The following is a 20,793-nucleotide window of genomic DNA, read 5'->3' on the forward strand; positions in this document are numbered from 1 at the left end:
GGAGCGACCGCAGCTCAGTGATTTTGACCTGCTGCTTCATCTTACGGTGGTCCAGAGCTCTCCGTGTGTTGTGCTGCAAGATAAGGTTAATTTATATGCAATTTCTCACTCGTCCACTAGAGGGTGTCCCACTCATTTAGGCAGAATCACGTCAGACAGCTACGTTTCATTTGTTTTCTTAAAGCGAAGGTTGCGATGAAGTTTATTATTAGAAAACAATTGTCACAAACATTGCCTCGCTTCAGCGATGACATTTCAGCGTAGCACGAGTGCTAAAGTGCGGTGCGATGCAACGCGGCGTGCTCTATGTGCGACAGATTACAAAACAGTGAACTTCTTGTTCTTAAAAGAGACTTGACAAGCGGCACAAGACACCGATTTAAAAAAAGAAATCCTTTTCATTCCGGAGTTCACGTCACTTCTGATCGTCGCTGAAGGTCGGCGAGGCGAACGCGGATCGACGTATACGACCGGTTGCTATGGCGTCCCTGCTGTTGACAATGCTTCAGCTTCTTGTAATAAGTACAGCTATGATCTTTTGGAATATTCTGGCAAATAATTTTCTTCCCTTTTTTTTTTTGGCTTTTGCTTGTTTTTGCTGCATAAAAAACTAAAAGCTTCTGCTATGTGAGAACTGCGTGGTTGGACCTGATGGACTGCCTTGTTGCACTTCTGACCTTTGACCCCTTTTGTTTCACAGTTGTAGCTGTGAGGCCGGCGGGGTCTCTAAAGATCACACAAGCTAAAACTTTTCCTAAAGTGACTACAGGTAGAAACACCTCCTATCTGTGGTGGTGATGATGATGATGATGATGATGATGGGTCTAATGATGGTGGGATGTTGGATGTTTTTTTTGTTTGTTTGTTTTTGTGTTGTTGTTTTTTTCTGAGAATGGGGTTTGGTGATGATGATGGTGGTGGTGGTGGTGGTGGTTTCATCTAACACATGTTAACGACTTGTGATCCCATGGTGTTTTATCCAATCTGATCCACACTAATTGAGTGTATGACTAACACAGGGCTGAAGGGAGCAGAGCCGCACGGAGCCGCTAACCATTTCATCCGAACTTCTTTTCAATGGATTGGTATGATTTAGGGTTGATCAAGTTCACTGTTTCCCATAATGCTCTGCGCCAGGAGATGGCACCCGAAACTAACTGATACTTTTGTTTTTCAGAGTCGGAAATGGCGAACATCGTCTCCAAGGGAAAGGTAGTAGACCCAGGTACAGGCTAGTCTGTCTCAGCCCGGTGTACTCTAACACCACAAAATGTTCAGCATTTGTTTTTTATTGAACGTTCCGGTAATCGTCGTTTATCGATCTTCAGCAGCACACGTTCGGGGTTTGATTATCAAACACACAGTTAGAACGTTCAGCGTATTTGTTTACTCGCCATAGCTAACGTAAGTAACCTAGCTAGCTTTGTGTGTAGGTAGAATAAACAACCGAAATAGTTAGTAGAGTTTTCTGAATGCGACTATAATAATATGTAAATAAAAACAAAACCTAACTAAGTTATAACTATACACACTTACATGTTGCGGAAATGTTTTCGCAAGTACGAAGGCAACAGGAACGTTTTAATACCCACGTAGCGCAAGTCCTCCGTTATGCTCGTCGTCATGATTACGTTCAGTCGTAGTGAGACCATATCAGACGTGTAGTCTACAGTTATTAACATATTCCTCGGTCTGCGTGACTGTTGTGTTTGTATATTACGCAATGCTGTGTTGAAGTAATCCAGAGTACGAGACAGCTGTCCCCGTGTACGTCGTGGTACGGCTTTACAGGTTAACCGTTAGTCGGGTCGCAGCTCAGGATGTTGCGTTTCCTGTTTCTGCAGATGCTAAAAAAGTCCTGACGTAAACATGACCGTTTATTTGTGTTCCATTAATACACTTCATTTCCACAACATTTCAGCCTCTTCACCTGCTCTGATCATTTAAATCAAGCGTCAGCCTTCTGACCAAACATGGCTCCAAGCCCACGTGGGTCATTCTCGCGAATCAAAGCTAAAGCTGTTTTCCTGGATGTTGTTGATGAATGTTTGTCTACTCGTTCCAGAAACTCGCAGGGTCACGGCGTTCCGCTCACCACCCCGCTCTTCTCTTTCCCAGACTTTCCCGAACGACTTAAGAGCTGCGATCAAAAAAAAAAAAAAAAAAGGATAAACCGTAACTGTCAGTAACTCTAACGGATGCTGGATTTCATGCTATTTTTCACGATAACTCATGATAACAGCCCATAAACCAGCTCCTCCTCTTAGCTTTCCATCAGCATGGACCTTAATGACCTTCACCTTGACATTTGTTCACAAAACTTCAGTCATGTGCGTGTGTCTAGTGCGGGTTTGCTAATGCTATGGAAAAGTCACGTGAACGTAAACCAGAAACGTTAACGCATCCGTTTGACAAATTATTCCTTAGAAGAGAGCCATTCGAGTGCATATGGTTGTGTAGCTACATAAAATTCTGTTAAAATACTTATTTAAGCCTAGAGAATAAACTCCAGGGTGTATTTCATGCTGATGGTCAAATCAAGAGGAAATGTTTGATTTCCAAACTATTTCTGTCAGTGTTCTGCTTTTTTTTTTTTATCTGAAGTTTTTAAATATATAAATTTTGGGCTAAGCTGAAAATCTGAACGTTACAAAGGACCAGAGCACCACATAACACATTTTAGTTCTCGAACCAATTCCGTCACAAATTACCTCAGTTCCAGGTTGGGAAACATGAAAGCGCCCCCTGTTGGTCATCATTTCCTTTGTCAAACACTCGCCGTGTTTTCTTGACTCGGTTAACCGACACTATCGAGCCGTCGTTTACACTGCAGACACAAACCACTAGCTACAATCATCAACAGGAAACGTGTTTTAACTTGTAGTCTATCGCTAAAAATCGAAACATTAGCTAACGTCGTTTACCGGATTAGCACAGTGGCAGGACGCCATTTCTGCACACGTTGTCTAGACGTCATTTCGTGTCGCAGTTAACGTTCTGAAGATTCTGTTTCTGTTTTCACTTTTGGTAAGTGGGAATATCGCCGCATGGACGTCGTTTTCCGAATTAGCGCAAGTCAAAACATTGTTTTTGCGCTGAATTCACAGAACGCACATAATCCATTTTGTTATTTTTGGATATATTTTGGTTCTGTTGCCTCCGGGTTACACCTCTGTTTTCAGTTTGACGGTGAATTGTAGCTAAAATGTGAAACGTAAAAAGTTCTACTTTTATCTAAAGAAGCAAACAAAGACACTAAACATTCTTGCTGACTGAAAGTTTGCGTACACGTGAACTATTTTGCACCAGACTCTTCTTTTTCTTTCCGTTAGTTATCCCTCTGCTGTGATCTCTAACTTGTAGCTACTATTTCCTGTCTACGTCTCTGGGATCCCGCTAGGCTTAATCCTCGGCTCCGTTATTTTTGGGGCTGCACCTCTTTACTTTTGCCTGTGCAGTGATTCTGTTGTGCAAATCTAACGCTGCATCTTTCACCAGCTTCTTTTCTCCTCCTCCTTCGCCTTTTTTTTAAAAAAATTTTTTATTCGATCATTTCGAACTGGTGACAGCAAGGTGCATTACAATTCAGACAGCCTTACCATTTCAGCTCTAGCACAGTTTTGACTAACGGGTTGCATGTCTTTAAGAGGAAATCGAGTTTCTTAGCTGCTACCGAACGCGTTTTCCTGATTCTGTAGCACTAGCTGAGCTTCACTCACTTATCTTCTGGCTTCATTTTGACTAGAAACAAAAAACGAGGCTTTTCTTGCCGTTTCTTTCTTTTCTCTCATTGCACATGTTTTTCTTTTTCTGTCCATGGAGCTTTTGAGGTTTGATGGTGAGGAATGTTCTGGCTGGCTGAAACTAACTCTGCTTCTTTCAGTCGCACCTTTAGCTTTGTGGCCGTATCACAGCAGAAGTTTTCTCTTCACTAGTGTTCATCCTGCCATGGCCTCATCCTCATTAGTCTCTCTCTCTCTCTCTACAGCGTTCGATAACCAGGGCTTTCTTCTGACGCTGGACGCAAAGCTGTAAGTCACCTTTATTCATTATTAACTTATGTGTAACTGCAAGTTTTTTCATCATCAGCACGGGATGGTGTTAAAGAGGGTTGTACCGTAGCATTAGCAATACTGTCATTTTTAAACGACTGGGTAGCTAATCATCAATATCTAGCTAGCTTGGTGGTTATCAGTCTTTTTGGAAAATAAAAATAATAATAATAATAATAATAATAAAGAAATAATTTATAGCTTTCAGTATCCTGTGATTAGGTAACCAATCAGACCACAGGGTCTTCTCTCCGGTGCTTCATTAACCAATCAGACCACAGGGTCTTCTATCCAGTGATTAGTTAACCAATCAGACCACAAGGTCTTCTCTCCGGTGATTAGGTAACCAATCAGATCACAGGGTCTTCTATCCAGTGACTAGGTAACCAATCAGAACCACAAGGCCTTGTCTCTGGTGCTTCATTAACTAATCAGACCAAAAGTTCTTGTCTCTGGTGCTTCATTAACCAATCAGACCACAGGGTCTTATCTCTGGTGCTTCATTAACTAATTAGACCGTAAGTTCTTCTCTGAGGTGCTTCATTAACCAATCAGTCCACAGGTTCTTCTATCCAGTAAAATTCATATCCATAAAACTGTTCTCAATAATTTCGTGTTCCTCACCACGTTCTTGACACAATGTTGGTTTGGATCTTGGTTTATTCTACATCACTGTCCTTTGTGAACTTCCTTCTCCGGTCTGCTCTGCTCTTCACGCTTGAAAGTTCTCCTGACATCCAGATCTTCTACTATCCCATCTTTCCAAATGGATCTCTTCCTGCTTCTTCCCAACATTCCCTTGGATTTGGTCCTGCATAATGTTTTCCTCTGTCTCTGATTAATTCATTCAGATTTTCCAGCCTCACGATGGCCTGCTTTACATACACCGTGTCTTCCAGTTGAGAGACTCCAGATGCAAAAGCCACACATGGAAACGACTCGAGATCTTTTATTTTGTACCATGCGCATGAATGCAACATTAGTAATAATACGCCAAGCAGCCAAGTGTCCAGTCGCTATTGGTCGATTGAAAACAGGATAATACTCCTCTAATACTCTTATAAACAAAAGGAAAGTGGAGATTTGAAGCTTCTGGAACTCTTTTAGATTAGATCTCATACCAGCGATCAGCGAGTCCGCCCGCATTAACGTTAAAGTACGCCGGTTCCATTCTGGCTTGTTCCGCGCACACCGGTCACCCGGTTTGCCAATCAGGGGAATGTCGGCGGTCGAATCCGACGGCGGAGTAGAATCCTGTCTGCGGTTCGTTTTAATTCGTTCACTCATCTAGCGTTCACTTTTCACACGTCTTCGTAAAGTCAGCAGATTATTAGACTATACTACAGACTCTGCTAGCATGCTAACCCGATCTCCGATTCCGCTTGCTAGCTCCGTTCACACATGACACGACGAACGAGGCTAGGCAAAAGGAGGCGTTATACAAATGGAAGGTTAGCGCATTAATCATCGCACCACTCGAGTCCAGCTGGCGCTTCGATTTCTCCACTGAAATATGATTGGACTTCTGTGACACAGTGACCACGAATCTGTTTCCTGCCTCAGATGCATGGAGAACTTTTGTAACCTCCGAGTTACAGATGATACGTGACATCTTTCCAGGAATCTTTTTCCCTCGGTGGAAACATACGTTCAAATTTCAGCTCACGTCACTGTATGAAATATTTCTCCAGTTAAAGACGTTTCAGCTCGTCCTGTGGCGCCGATCTGTCAGGGCCGTGTAGATGCCTAGCATAACACGTCACGTCGCTTCTCACGTGTAAATACCACCATCACCATGACAACCTGCTCGACACGTCATCAGAACGAACACTACAGGAAAAAGCCGCGATCTCCCCGAGGGGCGAAGAGCAAATTTACGTCAGTTTATGTGACTTTAGTCCTTTTATGGTTATTAAGAAGGTCACGATCCAGTGATCCAGAAACAGGGTTGATTTTAAATCTTGTACAGATTTTGTTTGTTGGCCTCGAAAAGATATAAAGTTCATAGAAAGAGACAGTGAATAAAACCTTTAGGCTTAGCGCTGAATACAGAACGTACACACAGAGGAATTTCAATCTGTTTCTAGTTGCGTCATGTGTAACGACGGAAAAGTCCGGTGACGTTTCGGTCCGATCGTCCGTCCGTCCCTCCCGTCCCTCGTTCACGAGCTTTTGTTTTAAAATCGAAGCGAATCAGAGCGGCGTTTGCGTTGCACAACGGAGCGGTTTGTTTTGTACGATTGTACGTTTGGAGGCTGTTTGGTGTCTGTTTCCATTCGTGATCCTGATACAGCAGTCAGCTTTGATCTGCTTTAATGGACTTGACTTTTCTCATGGTGGTCCAGCTAGAGCGTGTCCATCCTCACCCACTTCTGTCTCTGTGCTCCTGACCACCACACACACACACACACACACACACACACACACACACACACACACTCGTCCCCCTGCACTCTGTTTATTTAAACTGCTAACATTGTGTATTGCAGGTTATTAATGACTTACAAAATATTTCATCTTCATTCTCGTGTCTTCTCCTAAAGGACTGGGTTTTTTTTCTTCTGTCTGTTTTTTATATTTTGTTGTTTTTTTGCCTGTTAACATTCAGGAGGAGCTTCACTGTGTGTCGTACAACTTCAGGAGACTTTTACACGTCAGCTCCGTCTGGGGTTTAATAATAATTAATCATTCCGTCACCAAACACAGAAAATGTGCATGATTAAAAAGTTTTATTGGAAATATCGTGATTCAACACCAGATCGTATGAAAAGACAATAAAACACCAAATCACAGAATTTTCTTTCTTTCTTTCTTTCTTTCTTTATTGTTTGTTTGTTTGTTTGTTTGTTTGTTTTTTATGGCCCTAGGCCGTAACTGATAAACCAGACGAGAGATATATTGTTTATTTAATATAGCTATTTTAATATGACTAATATTAATCATTGATGTTTTTAAACTAAGCCAGAAATGAGTAATGTGCATAAAACACTTAAAATTAAATAATACGAAAATACGAGAATAAACTAAAAGTCAGAAGTAAATCAAAGCCAATGACGTGTCGATTGTTGTTTATTCTTATTTTGTATTAAGTACTTATTTATTGTATTTACTTTTTTTTAACTTTATTTATGTATTTAAAAGGTCTTCAGGTAAAATGATGACTGATTTTTTTTTTTTCTTTTTTTTTAAATTATCATCATTATGAATGTCTTCAGCCCGGTGGAGTTGGTGCATCAGTACGGGAACCTCAGCACCGGAGCCTGTAAACCCGGCTACGCTGCCGCCAAGATGGCCGCTATCTTTCCAAAGTAAGAACTGATTTCCATCATTTAAAGCTAAAGATGTTTAAGATTTCAACAAGGTAGAAATAAAATCACGCCGTCGACGAAGACGAGGTAAGTGTTAGGTGGAGATGTAAAGATCACAAGTATGTATCACAAGTGTGTGGGATCGACGTGTAACACTCCGGGTCTGGGTGGAGAACAAGGAACAATTCATAATGTGCTTTATTTTATGTCTTTTACCTTTTAACCACACACACACACACACACACACACACACATCTCTGCTTTTTAATCCTGGCTACAGCTCAGTGCAACACACAACATCAGTTTAATTCCCTGCAGGTGTGCAGTTCTTGCGGCTCACCTTCTCTAGCTCCGCCCTCCATTCACAAGACCTCGCTTCCACCACATAAAACACACTTTATTTGTTGCTGAGACACAGATTTGTTCCTGTGTTGACAGAAAGTCATGTCTGCGTTCTGTACATGCTTCAATTATATACCAAGTCACAGCCAGATGGTGAAGACGTACCTCGTAATACGTCTTCCCCGAGCGGCCAATCGCGTGCTAGTGTGTTGATCGCGCGGCATCGAACACAGAACTCTCTTGCTTCACAAACCCTGCTGTCTGTCACCCTGATCACGTGACGTTGGTTTTAGTATTCTACATAGAGGTGTGTAACGTCTGCAAAGACTACGCTGTATTTTATAGAATAGGCATTAGTGAGAACTTTAAGTGTTTTATATTCCATCAAAATTTTGGTTAAAATTTGCAAGTAATAAATAAATAAATAAAATAGATTAATTAAATAAATAATAAAAATAAATAAATAATAATAATAATAAACAAACAAATAAATAAATAGATAGATAAATACTATAAAGTGACGCTTGTGCTTTAACCGAAACCCATAAAAGTTCTGAGCACATGTCAGAGGACATGGTTTTTATGGTTTTTGGTATGTTCCTGAGATCCTAGCACAGATGCAGCATACACAACCTTCACGTGTAGGTCATGTGACCTTCCTGAGATCAAACTCACGGTGTGAAGTCCTACTCCCCGGTCTGAGCGCTCAGAAGACCTACACGTTCAGTTTGCGTTACTGTGATGTCATTTTTAGCGTACACCATGAAGACACGCCCACTTCTAATCTGGGAACCTAATCCCAGTTTATTTGTTCAGAGCTTTCATTACATCCAGTGATCCTTTCTCTTTGCACTTCCTGCTGTTCCCTTTCACTCCTCTGAAGACTTTGGCTCCTGAATCTGACTCACCACCTGACCTTTAAGGAGAGCCGCCACGCCTTTGGATTCCCACAAAGCTTCTGTTGTCAGCGTTCGCCTCGAAAGCCGTCCGTCAGTGGGAATGACTCAGCGACCTCGGCTTAATCAGATCTGTGGATGGCACGATGATCTGCCATGATGTCACCCGTCTCCATTTGTTCCCCATCTTCAGATCGATCTCCAGCATCAGACGGCTATTGTTGCGGCAAAGTCGCTTTCTTTTCTCTTTGTCGCGGCGCAAGTCAACAAGACAATGTTCCGTTCAAGAGCTTCATTTTTCTCTCGCTGCTGAGGACGAGTTTGGAGATGAACTCTTGTCAGGGTCATGTGACCTCACATCACAGTCACCGTTTGACTGGAACACGTTCGGTCGACTTCTCAAAACATTTCAAAATAAAAACTACAGAACATTTGTGTTGTCTTTATTCGGACAGCACCGTTTTCTCCGGTGTTGTTCAGGGGAAAAAACCTTGTCACTAAGCTAGGTTTCGGTGTCAAACGTCAGCAGCAGAGAACCAATCACACGGCCAGATGTTCAGAGGGGTTCGTTAGTGTTCTGTTCTAATCACCTTCATGTAATAATTAATGATGAAAGTAAAAAGAAAATGAAGTTCGGGAATGAAAGCATAAGAGAAGCGAAGTGAAGAAATATTTCCCCCGAGTCACAGAAACAGAGCCGTGAGGTAATTAAAGGCCGAGACGTTAATGAACAACGTTTGGTGTTAAAGGCTTTCTCAGTGCATCTGTAATGAACACACCAGGAACTGCAGGGTTTTAGACTAATGGTTCCTGTGTCTCTGTGTCTGTCTGTGTCTCTGTCTGTCTGTCTGTCTGTCTGTGTGTCTGTCTCTCTCTCTGTCTGTCTGTGTGTCTGTCTGTCTGTGTGTCTGTCTCTCTCTCTGTCTGTCTGTGTGTGTGTCTGTCTCTCTGTCTGTCTGTGTGTGTGTCTGTCTCTCTCTCTGTCTGTCTGTGTGTGTGTCTGTCTCTCTGTCTGTCTGTGTGTGTGTCTGTCTCTCTCTCTGTCTGTCTGTGTGTGTGTCTGTCTCTCTGTCTGTCTGTGTGTGTGTCTGTCTCTCTGTCTGTCTGTCTGTCTGTGTGTGTCTGTCTCTCTGTCTGTCTGTGTGTGTGTCTGTCTCTCTCTCTGTCTGTCTGTGTGTGTGTCTGTCTCTCTCTCTGTCTGTCTGTGTGTGTGTCTGTCTCTCTGTCTGTCTGTGTGTGTCTGTCTGTCTCTCTCTCTGTCTGTCTGTCTCTCTCTGTCTGTCTGTCTCTCTCTCTGTCTGTCTGTCTGTCCCCCCCTCTGCCCCCTCTCTCTGTCCCCTCCCCCCTCTTTCTCTGTCTCTCTCTGTCCCCTCCCCCCTCTTTCTCTGTCTCTCTCTCTGTCTCTCTCTGTCTGTGTGTGTCTGTCTCTCTGTCTGTCTGTCTGTGTGTGTGTCTGTCTCTCTGTCTGTCTGTGTGTGTGTCTGTCTCTCTGTCTGTCTGTCTGTCTGTGTGTGTCTGTCTCTCTGTCTGTCTGTGTGTGTGTCTGTCTCTCTCTCTGTCTGTCTGTGTGTGTCTGTCTCTCTCTCTGTCTGTCTGTGTGTGTGTGTCTGTCTCTCTCTCTCTCTGTCTGTCTGTCTCTCTCTGTCTGTCTGTCTGTCCCCCCCTCTGCCCCCTCTCTCTGTCCCCTCCCCCTCTTTCTCTGTCTCTCTCTGTCCCCTCCCCCCTCTTTCTCTGTCTCTCTCTCTGTCTCTCTCTGTCTGTCTGCCCCCCCGCCCCCTCTCTGTGTCCCCTCCCCCCTCTTTCTCTGTCTGTCTCTCTCTGTCTGTCTGTCTGTCTCCCCTCTCTCTGCCCCCCCCCCTCTCCCTCTATCTCTCCCTCCCTCTTTCTCTCTCCCTCTCTCTCTCCCTCTCTGTCTCTCCCCCTCTCTCTGCCCCCCCCCCTCCATGGTGGGATAAGTATGGCAGTAGAAGTGAGGGGGACGCAGCCCCAGTGTTAGTTAAGTTAAATCCTTGGCCTGCTCCTGGAATCCAATTTATTTTCAACACCTCCCCTTCTCCGCTTTCCCAAATTGTTTGCATTGGAGTCTTAAATCAAATGTCTGTGGTGAACTTGAGCAGGCGGTTATAAAAATACAGCCCTGAGTGAGAGATAGGCGTGAGGAAATGAGCACAATGTGCCCAGGCCTAATGTTCAGGAACCTTTACGACAAGCAGTGCTGTGTGTGTGTGTGTGTGTGTGTGTGTGTGTGTGTGTGTGTGTGTGTGTGTGTGTGTGTGTGTGGACCCACCGTTCTCGGACTCTCGTTATTTATAATGTGGGTTTGCCCGAGTCCCAAAAGCCACATGGTAATTAATCACGGTTTGTTTTGGCAGGGTCTCCCAGCGTCTGTTATTGTCAGGTGATACGAGGCGAGCGCTCGGCCTCTCTGACCGCCTCTCTCTCTTTCCCTCTAAACTCTGACACATTTTCTGGCCCTTAAACAATTAGTATAATATAAAAAAAAAATCACACTTTTATCTCGCTGCGTTAACCGCAGGTGCCAGGAGTCGTGTTTATCATCTCCTTCGCTTCATTTCCCCTCATTGCACTCGTTGACATTTTTATTCATTCTGTTTCTTTTTCCCTGAGATTTAAGTCGTAGGGAATAAAACCGATGCAGATTTTAATGTTCTCACTCTGCAGTTGATTGTTTTCCTGTATCACTACTTCCTGAAGTGTATTAAAATACATTTATGGCTGTGGGTTATTTTTGCTATTACTTACCTTACAGCAGCTAGAAACATTCTCTTCATCTCCATCCAGTCTGATTTCTTCTTTCTTTTTGGTATTAATAAAACAAAACAGAAAAAAATTAAAAACAGTTTGTCACATCACTAAGAACCATAAGTGGTGGGGCGAAGTCCTGGCCTAATGGTTAGAGAGTCTGACTCCTAACCCTAAGGTTGTGGGTTCGAGTCTCGGGCCAGGCAATACCACGACTGAGGTGCCCTTGAGCAAGGCACCGAACACCCCAACAGCTCCCCGGGTGCCACAGCATAAATGGCTGCCCACTGCTCCGGGTGTGTGTTCATGGTGTGTGTGTGTGTGTGTGTGTGTGTGTGTGTGTACACTTTGGAACAAATTCTGAGTATGGCTCACCATACTTAGCCGTATGTCACTTCACGTCACGTCATAAACTGCTCTGTCCATTTTGAAGACTTTCCAAAGCGCTGACTTTGGACACCAGGATCGTTCTTCCAGAATGTCTTCTAAACAACCGAAACATTGTGTGTAACATCCTGTGAACGAGTGGTTACTATAGAAACAAGAACGAATTACAACTTTCTGGATCAACAGAGATGTAAAACTAAACGAACTCTATGTAAAGGATCAGAACTCAACAGCACTGTGTTGTAAATATCTTTTACATTTCACTGGAAACATCTTTCTAATCAAATCCATATAGCACGAGTGGTTTTTATTTTATTTTTTTATTTTTTTTGTACCAGAAATCTGGTCATATTTAAAAATGAGAAAAGACTGTGGAGTGTTAAAGCCAACGACGTGGACGGGAAGAACTGGAGCTATGAGGGTCATGAAAACAGACATGGACTTGGTGAGCTGGCTTTACAGAAGCTGCATGTAGAGCAAGCGCATGGATCATGTCTTCATTTTCATCTGGAGAAACTTGGAGAACTTCATCATACAAAGATCTAATTCTAATTTATTAGGATCTGGTTAGAAAGCGGGGGGGCACGGTGGCTTAGTGGTTAGCATGTTAGCCTCACACCTCCAGGGTTGGGGGTTCGATTCCCACCTCCGCCTTGTGTGTGTGGAGTTTGCATGTTCTCCCCGTGCCTCGGGGGTTTCCTCCGGGTACTCCGGTTTCCTCCCCCGGTCCAAAGACATGCATGGTAGGTTGATTGGCATCTCTGGAAAATTGTCTGTAGTGTGTGTGTGTGTGAGTGAATGAGAGAGTGTGTGTGCCCTGTGATGGGTTGGCACTCCGTCCAGGGTGTATCCTGCCTCGATGCCCGATGACGCCTGAGAATTCGGATAAGCAATAGGAAATGAATGAATGGATGATTAGAAAGATTTTTCGGGTGAAATGGAGACAAGAAGTAAAGTGTAAGCCTTTGGATCAGTCTTGTGATCTCCCTCGTACTCATTATACAAGTTATTCCACAGTCATTTACATTCCTGACATTTCACAGACTCTTATCCAGAGTGACTTACATTTTTATTTCAATTCATGCAACCGAGCAATTAAGGTTTAAGGGCCTTGCTCAGGGGCCCAGCAGTGGCACTTTGGTGGACCTGGGATTCGAACTCACGCCCTTCCGATCAGTAGTCCAACACCTTAACCACTAGGCTACCTTTCTCTTTTTTGGGGGGGTTTGATTCCTCGTAAAATTTCCTACAAAGCTTTTCTTATTTTAATCCATGTCTGATTTCTGTGAAAGTGCTAAAAGCTTAGTTTGAAATTGTCTCAGAAATTCATCTTCGTCTCACCGTCGTCTCACCGCAGTCTCGTCCTCACTGCTGCGAGATGGTTTACCTTTTTATAACCTGAAATAAAAAGAAATAAATAAAAAACAGAAGACGCTAAATCTAGGTCCTCTGTGCATTCTTTGATTTTGTCTTTCTGGTGGAAAAATCCAGCCACAGAGTTATTGCTTTTTTTTAGACAAGACTCATAAGTCGAACTCCAAACAAGATGCTCCTGTCCTTTTTCTCTCAAACTCAGGACGAAGGACGGCTTGCGAAGGACGAAGGGCAGATGTTTCGCACGCTGGATAATCCTGATGCTGTTTTGTCCCCTAAAGATCCCAGTTTGAACCCCAGAGCAGAAACCTGAGCGAGGTTATTTTGGAGGTTATCTGAATAGAAGAAAAGCAGGAAACGAGTGTAAAGTGGAAATCCGGATTGGAAACTGGAGCCAATCCAATGATCACACAGCACTGAGTGCCCTGGGCGTGATTGACTCAAACACTTCCTTAAAATTTCCTATTTGTGTTCCTTTAAAAGTTCTGGAAAGCCCAACGTGCCAGGGTAAAGGATCGGAGAGGGGACGTGGGTCAGAGGTGGGCGCATCCATCCTGCGCTGGCTTTCCAGGAGCAGAGAGAACTCTGTGTGTGTATGTGTGTATGTGTGTGTGTGTGTGTGTGTGTGATTGATTTGTAGACGCTTCAACCTAACTGTCTCAAACCCTGACCAGAGGGTCACAGCACAGACGAGCCAGGAACGTTAACCTCTCACAGAAAAATGCTCGATTAAAGACTCGCCAGGCTCCAAGCGTCTGGCCTGAGAAGCCCAGTTTACAGATCGCAGGACGAGGATCGTCGACCCACAGCGACGGGAACAAAGCTGCGCTCAAGTCAGCGCCAAGGTTTAAGAGTCATTGGAATTCTTTACATTTAACCGCATCTTGTAAGACAAAATAAAGACGAAGCAGTTTAATTCGTTCCAGTATAAATGTTTTTACCAGGAACCAGGAAGGATTCTGGATGTTTTTTGGGGGGCGTCGACGTTTCAAAGCGTACCACCGTTTTGTTCATCATTCAGGAAAGTCTGCAAACCAGGAGCTTAACACTTGAAGCCATGCATGTTCATGACAGGTTTTACTCAGGCATATGTCTAAATCTTCTCCAGTGACCGTAACAACCGTGTCCCTGTGAAACAGGAAGTAACAAGGCAACCAATCACGTTACTCAGTGTGTGAAGAGCAGCTAGCTTCCACACCTGATGTAGATCGGTTAAAGCAGGAGCTCCATCCTACCACCCGATAAACTTACCGATCAGAAAAGCAGAGTAACCGAAGGGGAAAGGACGCTAGACGGGAAAGTTTAACCTAGGACCAGAGTTTGACTTGTAAATTCGCAAATCATTGGAATTGGGATCTGAAGTGGGCGGAGTCAATGGGAACACGTGTACGGATCACTGCGTTGAGGTTGCAGACTGGGCTGACGAGGTTTTACACAAATCTAGAAATTGTTTCATACGTTTATCTCACAAACTTGCAGATGATTTTTTTGAAATTCTTTGTAAGTGCAAAGTTGAGTCGTCACCTATACACACACACACACACACACACACACACACGTCTCCATTCTGACCTTCTGACACCTTGTCTTTCCTCCTTACAGGTTTGTAAAGCCAGCACCTATGTTTCTTGACCGGAGCTTTAAGCGATTAGCGAAAGTCAACAACTATTCACCTCCGTTTGGATTGAAAACACAAGGTATGCACTTTTTTTTTACTTGTGATTATCATTCTTCTTTTTTTTTTTGTACATGAGCCGTGTGAGTGCATCGGCTTTATTTAGACTTGGACTTATTAGTGTAGTAGAAACGAATCCAAGACCAGGGCCGAGCTGAGCCGAGCAGTCGAGGATTAAAATAAAATTGTAAAAACAAAAGGATGACAAAGCCGAGAGGGATAATGAGGAATCCAAACGAAGGACACCATCGAGCGAGCGTAGCGTAGCGTCACGCTACCTAAGCGCACAAGCTCCATTTTTATTTAAAGCAATGTTTATTTTGTGGAAGTAACAGCTTTAAGAGCTCCATATGTGAGGTTAGGTAACGCAGACCGTCATCTTTCCATCATCAAAGAGCAAAGAATGTTCCTCCTTAAAACATCCCACGTGAAGAATGGTGCTATTGTGGCAATCCCTTTGTGCCTCCACAGGTTGAGGTAATGGTGTATAAATCCATGGACTCGCTGGGGTTGTTAGCCTGAATGTGCTTTTTATCACCAACCACAGCTGCTTGAAAATCTCCGATTAGATCTGATCTAGAAAGATAGCTTAGATACGAGCGCTCGGGCACATTTTCCAGCGCAGCGAGACGACCCGAGCTGAATGTAGTCTTTGTGCGGCGTGGAGGCCAGCCACGTCCGCATGCACCGCCGCTTTGTAAAGAGAGCGTCCCGTGTTTACATTACCACCGGTTTCTCTTTTCTCCACGCATCGTGGGAGCAACGGACCTTTGCTTTGAGCTTTATTCGCTCAGAGACGTGATACGTGTGGGTCGTGAATAGAGGACTACAAAGAGCTCGGGTATGAGAGGAGAGATAAAAATAGATGCCGCTACCACCGCCAGTTTTAGCGTAAACGCTTTCTTTTATCCACCCACGACTGTGAATTCTGCTCCGAAGGGAAAACATGTCCTCGGGTAACTGGAGTCAGGTGAAGAGGAAAGAGAAAGTGTTCGAAATGTACTGCCGCCCAAAGCTTTAGTCTGTCGGCAGGATGGCGGGAAACACGGCGAAAGTACGACGGAGATTTTCATCATCAAGGGCCCGGTTTCAGTAATCCGACACCTTCACCACTGGGTTGCCAGATCCTCAAATATTACAACAAATATTACCACATTTTCTCCATACGTTTGCTTGTTTGTTTATTTATTTGTTTATTTTTATGAAAGTCTAAAATTCCATTCAGCTTTGTGGAAGATCGACGAAGTTCCCGTTGTCACTTGCGTTATAGCAGCTAGAAACTGTCATGTTTTATTTTTCTATCAAACTTAAAAAGAAAAAAAACACGACTTGTTACGTCACATTGCCGAGGAACCACAAAGGAACATAAACTCCTCTGGGCCGAAGAAGTCGGAAAGCTCACGGTTGTTATAACTTTTCTTCTCTCTGATATACAGCCCTGACAGCGGAGACTACCTTCTGTACATGTTAAAAATGTCTCGTCGCATTCGGACGAGCGCGTGGATGTCCGTCTCTCACACGACTTTGCACAACTGTTTTCCGTGCTCCTTCGAGATGAGTCACGTCTAGAAGCGTAAAGAAGAGAAGAGTGGCCTTGTGAGTTGTTCTAGTGTGTGTGTGTGTGTGTGTGTGCGTGTGTGTACTGAATAGACACACACACTTTTTTGATGACTCATTCTACAAGCAGCTCAAACACTCCAATGATTATTCGGACTTGTCGAAGCAGGGGAAATTCTCTCCGCATCGATTTCCAACAATCTGAAAGTGTTTTCATGTGAAGCCGGGGCTTTTTCTCAATAGCTCACGCTCTGATATTCACTTTGCCAAAACAGTCGATTTTGCAGGTGAGGGGTTCATTTGTTCAAACTGCCTGCAGAGATGCTTGGATGAAGTGTTTATCCCATTATGTGAAAACGATTAGTAACCATCGCTCTTCGCAGTTTTTTGTGAGGAACCTGTCGGCGTACCTATTGCCGACCCCCACCCGATGTCGGTGTGGTCCTCGCACTGTTTACGCTTAGGCCTCGGTGATGCTTGATGGCAGCTGTCGACAATTCATCCAAACACTGACCGCTGGCATTGACTTCACCTCCTTCTAATCATCAATCCTCCGGCTCAGGCAGGATTCCCTACAGCAGGAATTCGGACCCAGAGAAACTCCCGTTTGTTAATATCTTTCAGAACGTTTTAATTATTAATACCCAGCTATTTCATTCATTCCGTTTAGCCTCAGCCAGGCTGAACTACATCTGTCAGGGGCACGATAGGTAGTTATTACTCTGCTCAACACACACTCGTACACAGGACGCCGTTAAGAGCGGTGTTACTGCCAAACTCTACATCTGTGTAATGTTTCTCACACGTTCAGGGACACATCAGAAATATTGTTACTCGGGGAGAAAAGTGCGAAGCGTTATAATGCATGGCGGAAGTGCGACAAAAACAAAAAAAAGCGTCGCTCGTGGAAGGAGTTTCCATCGTCAGCGCTTTGTAACAGTCAGAGTTTATATTTTTAGGTTACATTTATGTTACTTTGAAGAACAACCCGGTTGGTCGATGTTTGTTTTTAAACCGCAGTACAATCCAAACCGTACGGTACACTATGGCGGAGCGTATCGGTTGTAGTTTTGCTGAATTAGCCACGTCTGCTCGCGCGGTGCCGTAAAGTGCTCGGTGAATAATTAACATGCCACCGTTGTTTCCATTGCTGGGAAGTCACATCTTTCCAGAGATATCGGAAGACGAAGCACAAGGTGTTCTCGCAGTAAACGTTCCACATGGGCATCAGAAGAATGCTCACTATGGCCAAACATCTCGATAAATTTAGCCGGTGAGCTGACACACTCGCGGTGTCTAACGGCATTAAATTGCAGGCTTTGTCACAGGAATGCTCTTTGTTTAAACATTCCTCTTTTACAGGCAGTTTTTTCCATCACCTAGATTCCGTTTGTTAACAAAGCTTCCAGCGGCACACGGGCTCCCGCTTTGGCGCCACAACACATTCGTCTCTCTCCATCAGGGCGTCTCCGAGAGCTGCATGTTTGATATTAGAAAACTATGCAGTCGGTTTGTTCCGACGCTCCATTGCATTCACGCGATTGTCTTTCTGTTTCTCTTTGCAGAAAAAGTCATAGACACTATATTAACTGCTACAAAGACTTTTGGACTGAGTCCAGTACTTGAAAGGTAAGTGTGAGAGGTCTCAATTCTCACCTTCTTTTTTTTTTTTTTTAAATTAACCACGCCTGCTGCTAATTTGGTTGAGCGTATGCTAGTTTATTACCACGTCTGCCCAGCTGGGTGATATTTTACATTTTTAAATGAAATTTTAAATGGTTTCCATCCCAACTCGCAGCCACTGAGACTCACTTTTAGAACAGACCCAATGCCAACATTCTGTTTTTCTGACATTCAAACAAAGGCTTAAATTTAAGCTTAAACAACTTTGACCTGTGTGCACATGCTTCCTGATAGAGCGAAGACTTTCTCACTGATGCCGCACTTAATTAAACACTAATACTGTAAAATAGCAAAAAATAAAAACAGCATTAAAAAGTCGTCTGGATTACAAACAAATCGAACAAAAAAAACACATTTGTGGCATTTTCTGTAAGCCGCTTAGTCATTAATGGTGATGCTGAAATAACTGATGTGTGAAATAAACCTTTTGTCTGGATCAGAGCTAGCGCCGGTGCTGGTTCAAAGTTGGTTCCACTGGCGAATCTTCTAAGAACCTGTTTGCCTTTCCATCAGTTAGAGAGGCATCACAGAGCCGAGTCTGAAGTCACTGTACACGTGTCACGTTACACAGCAACGTTAGCACAGCAAACACAAACACAACAACAATGGCGGATGTTGCTTTACTGTTAATGCTCACGGCTTTGTGAACCTACATCGGCATCCAAACGCGGCAAATTTTATATTTTATTTTTTCAGCTTATTCTATTTAATTTTTTATCATTAACACAGAAAAACGTTAGCCTTAGCATGTAGCTACCTACTATCATGTGTGCTGATAACTGAGCATATTACGGTAAAGTAAAAGTGTATTAAACATTATTATACTTTACATTATCAAATGCGCTAACAGTAGCCCCGCCCACAGCCCCGCCCACAGCTTCTGACGCAAGCGGTTCTGAAGTCTAAACCATCAACGTTTTGGTGCTACTTAAGAACCACTTTTCCTGGTTCGGAGCCGGTGCTTTGGCGGTCGAAAAAGAAAGAACTGGTTCTAAATAATAAAACCCCTCGTATGACATGGCGTAGTTTCTGCACCGAACCTGCACTCAAACTGCCTCGGTGGAAAAGGGGCATCTGTTTGCCAAAGGTCATAAAACTCTCCACATAAGAACGGACTTTTCTACATCGATCAGCACCAATTTCATAACTAGCTGTAACGCTTTACATGTTTATATGATCGTGATTTATTTTTTTTTCCCTTTTGTAGATTGAGTTGTAAAAGATGTATAATAGTGGGGAACGGTGGAATCCTGGCCAATAAGTCACTGGGCTCCCGTATCGACGAGTACGACATTGTAGTGAGGTGAGTATTCATGCAGTACAACCAAAGAAAACGTTTACAGACCGTGTGTTTGGTGTGTGGTGTAATTATTTACAACAACAAAAAACGATCCTTACTATGTGAACATTGTTCAGATCCTAATCGAAAAGGTCTGGCTGGTGGTGATTTTTTAAATCGTAATCGAAAAGATCTGGTTGGTTTAAAAAAAGAAAGAAAATCCTGCCGTGTCTCCGTACACCTACTGAGAAATCCGTGTATGTCTGTTTCTATAGAGCGATGGCATGATATCCCTTGTTCTTTTCTGATAATCCAGGAAATAACGAGTGGATAAAAACCGCAGCGTTTGATTCTGTTCAGCTCTTTCACTTACATTGCAAGTATAACAAATCTAATAAATTGAATCCAAACAAAAAAATACAATTAAGTCTCTTTGTATATGTAAACATTCCCAGTTCCAAAAAATTCTTCTCCAAATCCACTTCCAATCTTTTCCATGTGTCACACCATCAGACCGAATCTGTTCTACTTTTTCTCCAATATCCGATCCACCTTTTTTCTTTTCTCTGGTTTCACCAGAATCTCAGGAATCCTGGGGTGTCGGATCGGTGCCGTCTTTTATTGTATATAATGGGCATCGGTGTTTCAAACATATTTCTAAATATTTGTTTCTTTTCAGGTTAAACCAAGCTCCGGTGAAGGGTTACACACGTGACGTCGGTACCAAAACCACCATGAGGATAACGTACCCTGAGGGAGCTTTCCAGAACAAAAGCCATTACGAGAAAGACTCTCTGTTTGTCTTCATGGCCTTCAAACCTGTCGACTTTAAATGGCTGAGGAACATGATCTTCAGGGAGAAATTGGTGAGCTCCACTTTTACCCCTTTTCCACCAAAAAGAACCAAAGTTAGTTCCACTGGTGAACCTTCTAAGAACCGGTTTGCCTTTCCATCGGTTAGAGAGCCGTCACAGAGACGAGTGTGACGTCACTGTATACGTGTCACGTTACACAGCGATGTTAGCGCAGCAGCGACAAACACAACAACAATGGCGGATGTTGCTTTACTGTTAATGCTCATGGCTTTGTGAACCTACATTGGCATCCAAACGCGGTGAATAAAACGTGTACGTGCGGCTCTGTATAATCTGTATAAACGGAGGTTGTAATCGATAAAGTACATAATGTTATTTTATCATTAACACAGAAAAACGTTAGCCTTAGCATGTAGCTACCTACTATCATGTGTGCTGATAACTGATCATATTACGGTAAAGTAAAAGTGTATTAAACATTAGTATACTTAAGGTACATTATCAAACACGCTAACAGTAGCCCCGCCCACAGCCCCGCCCACAGCCCCTGATTCGAGTGGTTCTTAAGTCTAGACCAGCAACGTTTTGGTGCTACTTAAGAACCACTTTTCCTGGTTCAGAGCCGGTGCTTTGGCGGTCGAAACAGAAAGAACTGGTTCTAA

At 43.4% G+C, this 20,793-nt stretch overlaps 1 protein-coding gene across 8 annotated transcripts in view; it reads left to right on the forward strand.

Annotated features, from left to right (window-relative positions):
* st3gal3b (ST3 beta-galactoside alpha-2,3-sialyltransferase 3b) overlaps window positions 1-20,793 on the forward strand; it is a 52,015-nt gene that overhangs the window by 14,546 nt on the left and 16,676 nt on the right. For 3 of the 8 annotated variants that reach the window (XM_047806191.1, XM_047806186.1, XM_027158315.2), the window contains exons 3-11: window positions 701-769; window positions 1,020-1,085; window positions 1,178-1,225; window positions 3,989-4,031; window positions 7,268-7,360; window positions 14,725-14,819; window positions 17,920-17,983; window positions 19,245-19,340; window positions 19,996-20,182. In XM_047806191.1, coding sequence (XP_047662147.1) covers window positions 701-769; window positions 1,020-1,085; window positions 1,178-1,225; window positions 3,989-4,031; window positions 7,268-7,360; window positions 14,725-14,819; window positions 17,920-17,983; window positions 19,245-19,340; window positions 19,996-20,182 — 761 coding nt within the window. The remainder of the gene's footprint in view (window positions 1-700; window positions 770-1,019; window positions 1,086-1,177; window positions 1,226-3,988; window positions 4,032-7,267; window positions 7,361-14,724; window positions 14,820-17,919; window positions 17,984-19,244; window positions 19,341-19,995; window positions 20,183-20,793) is intronic. The other 5 variants (XM_047806187.1, XM_027158316.2, XM_047806188.1 and 2 more) reach the window with 4 other exon arrangements.

Source organism: Tachysurus fulvidraco, chromosome 22 (genome assembly GCF_022655615.1).
Source record: "Tachysurus fulvidraco isolate hzauxx_2018 chromosome 22, HZAU_PFXX_2.0, whole genome shotgun sequence".
Taxonomy (NCBI): Eukaryota; Metazoa; Chordata; class Actinopteri; order Siluriformes; family Bagridae; genus Tachysurus; species Tachysurus fulvidraco.